The sequence below is a fragment of the Sinocyclocheilus anshuiensis genome, unplaced genomic scaffold (assembly GCF_001515605.1).
Source record: "Sinocyclocheilus anshuiensis isolate Anshui unplaced genomic scaffold, SAMN03320099.WGS_v1.1 scaffold874, whole genome shotgun sequence".
Lineage (NCBI taxonomy): Eukaryota > Metazoa > Chordata > Actinopteri > Cypriniformes > Cyprinidae > Sinocyclocheilus > Sinocyclocheilus anshuiensis.
The window spans coordinates 1550762-1559501 of NW_015538065.1; the positions used below are offsets into that span (position 1 = coordinate 1550762).

An 8740-nucleotide genomic window follows, 5' to 3' on the forward strand; every position below is an offset into this window, starting at 1 on the left:
CTATCTATCTATCTATCTATCTATCTATCTATCTATCTATCTATCTATCCATCCTTCTGCCTGTCTATTTCTGTCTGTCTAGTCCAAGTTTTAAATTTTCTAATACGTTGTTATTTTTAATAGCTAGATTCTCTCTCTTTCTCACTTTTTCCTTCTCTGTTTTTGCTGGTCTCTTGGCAGTGTGATAAGGGCTCGGATGTCTAACTGGTAGGTGTTGTTTAGTCTGGTCACTCGAGACCCTGAACAGGGTTTAATCGGGCCCTGGAAGCTGACGATATAGCCGTGAAGAGAAAAGAGAGAAAGAGACATGGGAGATTTACTCATCTCCGGCCCACCGCTGGTCTGCTGGACGACAGCCGTGATTCCAGCCCCTCCATGGCACTGCTCCTGATGAGATCAATGCACGCTTGGAGGTAAAATCAGCTTAGTGAGGTGGAATAGAAGCTGAAAATGAAGTGGAAATTGCAGAAGTCAAAAGTCATTCTCGCGGCATATCAAAGTGATTTGAACTGAAGGATTTCAGCTGGTGTTAGCTCGATAGCTTGTTATCACATGTAATCACCAACTTAGATCTAATTCTTAAATCTGGAAAGCTTTTTTTGGCTGGTGGGATTGAAGTTGTTGAGCCTCCAGGAGACAATTTTTAGTGGTTTTGCTAAAGAAGGCATAGCTGTTGCTCATACTTAGGATTAGAGATTGAAACAAAGCATTACATTTCTGCACTAACTCATTCTGTACCGTTTGTTCAACAGACATGAATGAGGCCTCAAATTATGCAGCTTGTTGAGGAGAGTGTTATTTTTTATTTTATTCTCATGCCTGGTGGAAGATAAAATAGGCAACAAAAAAAAACATCCTTACACTGTGCAACAAACATGAATGAGACCTCAAAATTATGCTGCATTTGTTTATTTATATATCTTTTTTTTTTTTTTTAGATTTAGAGATTTTCAAAAAATCCCAAAGGTTTACATCATGCAACAAACACGAATGAGACCTAAAATATGCCGCTTTTTTATGTTTTTATGTATTCTTTGTAAGCTTTTCATCTGGTGGATGGAAAAACAGGCAAAAAAATCCCATAGACTTATCATAGGACTTACATTACAGAGACTCATTTGACTTGTGCTAATAATGAGCCACCTAGAATCTCCTAACAACCGCATATCAACATGATAAAACCCACCCAAAACACTTAAGCAACTGCATAGCAACACCATGGCTACCACCACTCATTTTCCTATGTGTAAAAATCTAGTTTCCAGATTTCTTTTGCAATATGTAACATTAATGTACTTGTAGACACAACACTCGGCTCTTTTCAAGAGCTGTCAGGGTCAGGGAAGGGCGTCGGCGGAGTTTGACAAAATGATGTTTCTGCCCTCATAAACGAGCACGGTGCACACACTCCTGTCACCTCTGCCCCCTCCATCCCCCAACTCCTTGTTTCAATGTGTGACCATGAATGCCACCTTTGTTCCAGAGCGGGAGAGAAAGGGAGAGAAACCGAGGGAGGGTGGGAGAGAAAGAGCAAAACAGGAATGATGAGTGTTTGGGATGAGAAGCAATGGTTGAAGGAGTGTATTATCATGTTTATATTTAGAGTAAACAGAGATGTCGATATAATTTCACTTTAATCTGTGCTTTGAAGGCCTGCCCGTGTGTGCGGTTAGCTTTTTCCAGCTTGCCCACACAAACATTTCCATGAAAGCATTTTGGTGCATAGAACTCTGTTTTTTTCATCCTGCTTCAATTCCACACTCTCAAACTTGATTTGTGGCCACATTTTTATACCTGTCCCTTTTCCCTGAAGTTTTTTTTTCTTTGAGCTTGACACGCGGGTCAGAAATTCTTTTGCGAGGTTCTGCAAACGTTCTCTAATTATCTGCCGAGTGCTTGCTTAACCCTGAGTTTGCTCATTAGATATTGTGACAGTTGTTCAATCACGAAGGCTAATGCGGTCCAGTGCTGAAACATATGTAATTACACAGGCTGTGCGAAAGGGTCTGGTGCACACACATGCTTTAAAAGGAGCGTTGATGGATCACAGCGTTTGTTGTGTTGAACTGGTTTTTCAGTTTCACTTTTTTACACTGTATGCACACACAAATCTAGAATGCTTCTATTTTAATAAACAAAGCCATTTATGTGCAACTACTGTATACTAAAACAGTACATTTACATTTAGTAATTTAGCAGACGCTTTTATCCAAAGCGACTTACAAATGAGGACAATAAAAGCAGTCAAAAATATATATATATTATACACACACACATATACATACACACATATACACACACATACACAAAGAAAAACAAGGATAGAATAAAAAAAATAGAAAGCTATAGAAAGTGTTTGTTTTTTTTTAAATAAAAAAAGATAAATATAGATAAAGTAGAATTAAAATAGAATAGAAAGTGTTAGAGTTAGAGGGACAAATAAAGGTGGAACAGATGTGTTTTTAGTCGTTTCTTGAAGATGGTTAAGGACTCGGATTGATTTGGGCAGGTCATTCCACCAGGAGGGAACAGTTAATGAAAAAGTCTGTGAAAGTGATTTTGTGCCTCTTTGAGATGGCACAATAATGTGTCGTTCACTTGCAGAACGCAAGCTTCTAGAGGGCACATAACTCTGAAGTAATGAATTTAGGTAAATACCTAATAATAATAAGTACCACTAGACTAGACACATACTTTATGCTAGTATGCCAACAAAGGTGTGAATACTTTGTCAATGCATTGCAAAATTCATTATTATGCAGGTTGCTAGCTGTAGACATGTTGACTTTAAAATCTGCATGATATAGAAATTCATCCTATCTGTTTTCTAAATGCAGCTTATCGATCTTATTATAAACAATTCATTCCTGCATGTATTTCTATTTTGAGCTCATAATTTTGTTTGACATACCAGCTTCTACTGTTGCTATTTCCATTACATTACAGGTCTAACTTCCTCAACAAGATTCTCATCAAACCATTGCTTTGCCATTATGATAGTTGCTGAAACTAGCTATAGAAGAAGAGGTGTTTGCGCTAACATATTTGCATGGACACATTTTGAGTCTTTTAATCAACAAAGCTGTGTACGTTCTGTTATATGCCAGTTTATTTAAAAAAAATAGTGCATGTGGATGATCTGCATTCAAGTCGATGTGAAATAGCCAAGATATGCACAGTTTACATCATCAGTTTATGTTAAACTTGCATACTTGTGTGCCATTCTGTAGCATACTCCAGTGCAAGGTTGGTGAAAATGGAGTGCTAAAGTTGGCGCAACACATCAGATGCATTTGAAACATCATTTCCTTCTGGAAATATATACAGTGGGTACGGAAAGTATTCAGACCCCCTTCAATTTTTCACTCTTTGTTATATTGCAGCCATTTGCTAAAATCATTTAAGTTAATTTTTTTTCCTCATTAATGTACACACAGCACCCCATATTGACAGAAAAACACAGAATTGTTGACATTTTTGCAGATTTATTAAAAAAGAAAAACTGAAATATCACATGGTCCTAAGTATTCAGACCCTTTGCTGTGACACTCATATATTTAACTCAGGTGCTGTCCATTTCTTCTGATCATCCTTGAGATGGTTCTACACCTTCATTTGAGTCCAGCTGTGTTTGATTATACTGATTGGACTTGATTAGGAAAGCCACACACCTGTCTATATAAGACCTTACAGCTCACAGTGCATGTCAGAGCAAATGAGAATCATGAGGTCAAAGGAACTGCCTGAAGAGCTCAGAGACAGAATTGTGGCAAGGCACAGATCTGGCCAAGGTTACAAAAAAAATTCTGCTGCACTTAAGGTTCCTAAGAGCATTCTGTCAATATGGGGTGCTGTGTGTACATTAATGAGGAAAAAAAATTAACTTAAATGATTTTAGCAAATGGCTGCAATATAACAAAGAGTGAAAAATTTAAGGGGGTCTGAATACTTTCCGTACCCACTGTATATTGAATATTTTCATGCATTAAAGAACTTCCATTTGAGACGTCCTTTCTTCTTATTTGGGACGCAACTTGCTGTGTTGCTTGACAACCATAAGCAGCCTACAGTTAGGATCATGAGACTAATTATTTTTTCTTCCGACTATTATCATTACTAACAAGAAGAATAAACAATTTGCCATAATTTAGTCATTTTAGTATCATTGAGATACTATTATATTTTTTATTAATAATTTGAATGTTTTGACTTTTAAAGTTTGCTTTCATTTTAATATTACTTTTAGTAACTTTGTTGGTGCGTTTGTCATTTTTATTTTTTTCTATATAACTTTATTACTTTTTCAGTACATCAACTTGAACTAAATGAAAATGAGGAATGTTGCCTTTGCAACTAATTTGTTTCAGTTAAAGTCTATTTTAAGTAACAAAAATGTTTTAATGGTTTTAGTTTTAGTTTCATATAATATTTAGGGAACTTTCAGGCAATTTGCCTTGGATTGTCCCTTGTAACAAGGTAAAAACACCTAACACATGGCCTTTCTTGGCATTGTGCTTAATAGACCGCTTCTTTGATTCTAACGTGAGCAATCTAGCTTTTGCAGTGTGTACTTGCGTGTTTGCTAGCAGCGAGTGTGAGTTTGACTAAATGCTGTTCTGTCACGCTGACAACGGAGGGCGTGAGAGGGAGGGAAAGAGAGAGAAGGTGTGAATGTGGTGATAAAGGACAGTATTCTTCTACTTGTGTGTCTGGGTCTCAGCAGAGAGTTCAGTGGGTTAGAGCAGACCAGCGTGACCATGTCAGCAACACAGCCACTACTATGTGAGAGGCTCCCTTATCTCCTGCATCCTCCGCTTGCATGCTTGCTTCTTTCTCTGTGTCCACCTGTTTTTTCCCTCCCTCATTGTTCGTCTCTGTTTACTTTTCTCCTCTCGGTTTCGTAAGCTATTTTGTCTCTCATTCAACCCTTTCATTCTCTCCTCTGATCCGCAACACCTCTCTCTCTCTTTCTCTCTCTCTCTCTCTCTCTCTTTCTGTCTCTGTCTTTCTGTCTGTTCTTTCTGTTCTTCAGGTCAAGTCTACTGTGACGGTGTCTGCGATAACCCAACAGACAAAAATCTACCTAACAGAATGTGTATGCAAAAAATGTCTTTTGCATCTGCAGGATGTTTTGATACTTTTGTTCATCAGTTTTTCCAGTGTGTATATATTGTCTGCCTAAAAAGAAAAAACACTTAGCAACGACATGTCTGTCTTTTGTTTTGGTTTGAAAGGCATGTTAAAGAAAAGTTGTTACCGACAACACAGAATTACCACAGAACATTTTGTATTGTTTTTTCATCGAAAATTACAGTTGCAGTAACAAAGCACATAATAAACATTAAAATACACATGGTTTTAAAAGTAACCACAAGACTTTTATACGTGTTGACGTGCAGTGGTTATAAGGAACGTGATGTAATGCTGCATTGGAAGGTTCCTACTTATGAGTTTGGAAATGATAATTGCAGTACCACATGATGTACATTCAAGTCATTTTAGTTGAAACAAAATGGACTAACAGGACCATTATCATATTTTTCTCTCTCTTTTTCACTTTTTGACAAAACCAGGAAGCTTTTTAGCACTAATGCAACATAATGAAGAGCAAAGTATGCATATTATGTGTGCTTTATCTGTGTTTTATCATTATAGTTCAGCTGTAGAGAATGATGGGAAATGTAGTTTGATGTGACAAGTATGTCTCCTAATAAACGAGCAAAATGAATAATATTTCCTGACTGAATTTAGCACACAAAATGAATACAGATACACAGATTTTACTGCCAGCATTCACAATTATTGTGATCAGTGGCAATTTGCTTCCATCATGATTCTTGAAATTACACGTCATGATAACTCTAAAAGTCTGAGCTTAAAGAAAGTCCTGAGTTTCCCACTAGTCATTTTAACTTGATTACGTGCTCAACTCTAACATGAACTGAATTCACCATAAATGGCCATTTACAACAGACTACAAGAATTACATTGCTAATGTAAAACCAGAAGTTCATCCGCTTAGAAAAGTAGTCCCACTTTAAAAGGGACATTTAGTCAACTTTACAGCTCAAATAACATGTTTTATTGAATAATTCATGTAAGTGCTTTAATAAAAATACAGCCCTTAAATTTGTGTTTTAAAACCCTCTGGAACCCTATGGCCTGGTTTACTTTCATTGTAAGTACACCACCATTCAAAAGTTTGGGGTCAGTAAGATTTCTTTTTAAAAGAAATTAATACATGTATTCAGTAAGGCTGTGCATTGAACTATTTAAAAATGACTGTAAAGACATTTATAATGCTATAGAAGATTTTGATTTCAAATAAATGCTGCTCTTTTGAACTTTCTGTTCATCAAATAAGCTATAGCCTATTAGAATACTAAGCACAACTGTTTTCAACGTTTATAATAAGAAATTAATGATTTCTGAAGGATCATGTGACACTGGAGTAATGATGTTGACAATTCAGCTTCGCTATCACAGAAATAAAGTACATTTTAAATTATATTAAAATAGAAAGCAGCTTCAAAAAATCTCACAAACCCTAAAGTTGACTGGTAGTGTACAGTATGTTACTGTAAATACAAATATTGACTGGGCGACAAGTCAGATGTTTTCTATGCCACAAATACTGAAGTTGTGTTGAACTCAAAAACATTCCTTTAAAGTCACATGTGTGCGGGTATCGGTCAGTCTAATTGTAGTATGTGAAGTGTGTGTTGAGTGTGTGTCGAGAGTCTGTTCTCTCCACTGTAAGAGCTACTGATAACCTTCCTAACCTGTGTGACAAGGACAGGAAGCTCTTCTCCCACAGGAATGCCACACACACACACAAAGCCTTTTTTCTCACACACGATTCTGCTTTTGTTTCTTATGAGCAAGAACGACTAGCTTTAATAAACATGCCGTAGTTTAGCATGCTATGGTAATGTATGTGATTTGTGAATGGATCCACCCATCATTACGTGAATGTGTTTCCGCATTTCTTTTCACTTGGAAACATGAAGCCCATAAAAAAAACTAAAGCCCAACTGGCTTAATTTGTTTACATGTAAATAGCCGTTGGTGTGGCTGGCTGTTTAGAGATGATGATAAAATGGTAATTACCGTCTGTGAGTCGTTTAGTCATTTGTTTACATAGAAAGAATTCAAAGGAAACTCCCTGAGATTCCGCAACAGCCGAATTCTCCTGGAAATTGGAAGCTCCAGACACGTCCTCTGCTGTGCTTTGATCTGACACGGTTTCCTTTGGAAACAAGCGTTTCAGGGTGGGATTTGGATCCAGACCGGCCTATTCATTCTCATTAGAGTCACTTGTTGAAGATAGAAGAACAAAATATCCTATTTCTAGAAATTCAGTCATCAAAAACCTTGAAGTCTCAGCACCTTCAGATGATTTACACAGCGGAAGACAGCACTTTCATTAGGGCTCTGAAAAAACAGGAAGAGAGACGAGCAGAGTAGATGAATGAAGTGTAAAAGAAGAGGATGAGTTTCTACTTGTAGAAGGTAATTTATTGAATAAAGAAACACAGCGAGAGTGTAGAGTGTGGTTGGATCCACACCTGCGCCAGTAAATGCCAGTAAATGCCAGCCAGCATACCCACAGAAATTTTCATGAGAAGTGTGGTTTTGTCATTGAATGTCCTGAAGCGAGAGGTTATAGTGGCAGATTAAGCCAGTCATTCGTATCCCATGATGCATCCGTGCCCTCTTTGCTGATCCGTACAATTGACAGATTTTTGCAGGTTTGCTCTGCCACAAAGAAAGTTAAAAATATGAACGTTTTTATTGTATAACATGTTTTAAACACTGGATGTGCATTTTGCTGGTTAAATGAAAACAAACTGATTAAAGTCAATGTGACAAGCCATTTGCAGCCTATATATATTTTTTTTTGTAGTGTGACATATTTATGAATGAGACTAGAGCAGGGCTGTCCAAATTCAGTCCTGGAGGGCCGGTGTCCTGCAGAGTTTAGCTCCAACTTGCCTCAACACACCTTTTATTAATTAGATTTTGTGGGGGAAAATTTTTTTTTTACCTCACACAATTTTTGTATTCTGGTTTTAAAATACTTATTGGTTTTTAGCTGTGCCATTTTTTAAAATGTATGTTTCTAATGTCATGACATTAAATTCTCTTTCTTTCCCTCTCTGTCATTCTCCAGGTTTAGCGATGATAAGGGTTATGTCCTGTACCCTCAAATCGGGGATCGTCTGGACCTCATTTGCCCAGCGTCTGAGCCGCCAGGTCCCCGGTCCCCCACCGAATACGAGTACTATAAACTGTACCTGGTGTCGTCACGGGATCAGGCAGACAGGTGTGAAGTGACCGGAGCCCCCAACCTGCTTCTCACCTGCGATAAGCCCAGCAGTGATATGCGTTTCACCATCAAGTTTCAGGAGTACTCGCCCAACCTGTGGGGTCACGAATTTAAAACCAATCAGGACTACTTCATCATCGGTGAGTGCGATTTGAATTAAAGCATGTCTGTTGACACACATCAAAACTTTCGATTATTTTGCCAAGCAAGTTTTAATTGTGAAAAGGTTATCTGTATATAATAGACTTACACTTTGTGTGTTCATTCAGCATCCGCCCTTGTTTATTGTTTTAATCAGTGTTAGAAGGGATGGCATGATGGTTTTCATCACTGCGTTTACATTGGGTTTGTTTTTAGGTCAGGCTAGTCGGTTCTCAGTGAAGTCACAATCTTCTGCTGGGATTTGGCTGA

General features: G+C 37.6%; 1 protein-coding gene across 1 annotated transcript in view; it reads left to right on the top strand.

Annotated features, from left to right (window-relative positions):
• Positions 1-8469, top strand: part of LOC107683582 (ephrin-B3-like) — a gene marked incomplete at its 3' end in the record, with an annotated part of 43539 nt that extends 35070 nt beyond the window's left edge. The window contains exon 2 of the mRNA XM_016479656.1: positions 8174-8469. Within this exon, the coding sequence (XP_016335142.1) occupies positions 8174-8469 (296 nt within the window). The remainder of the gene's footprint in view (positions 1-8173) is intronic.
• Between the last annotated feature and the right edge of the window lie 271 nt (positions 8470-8740).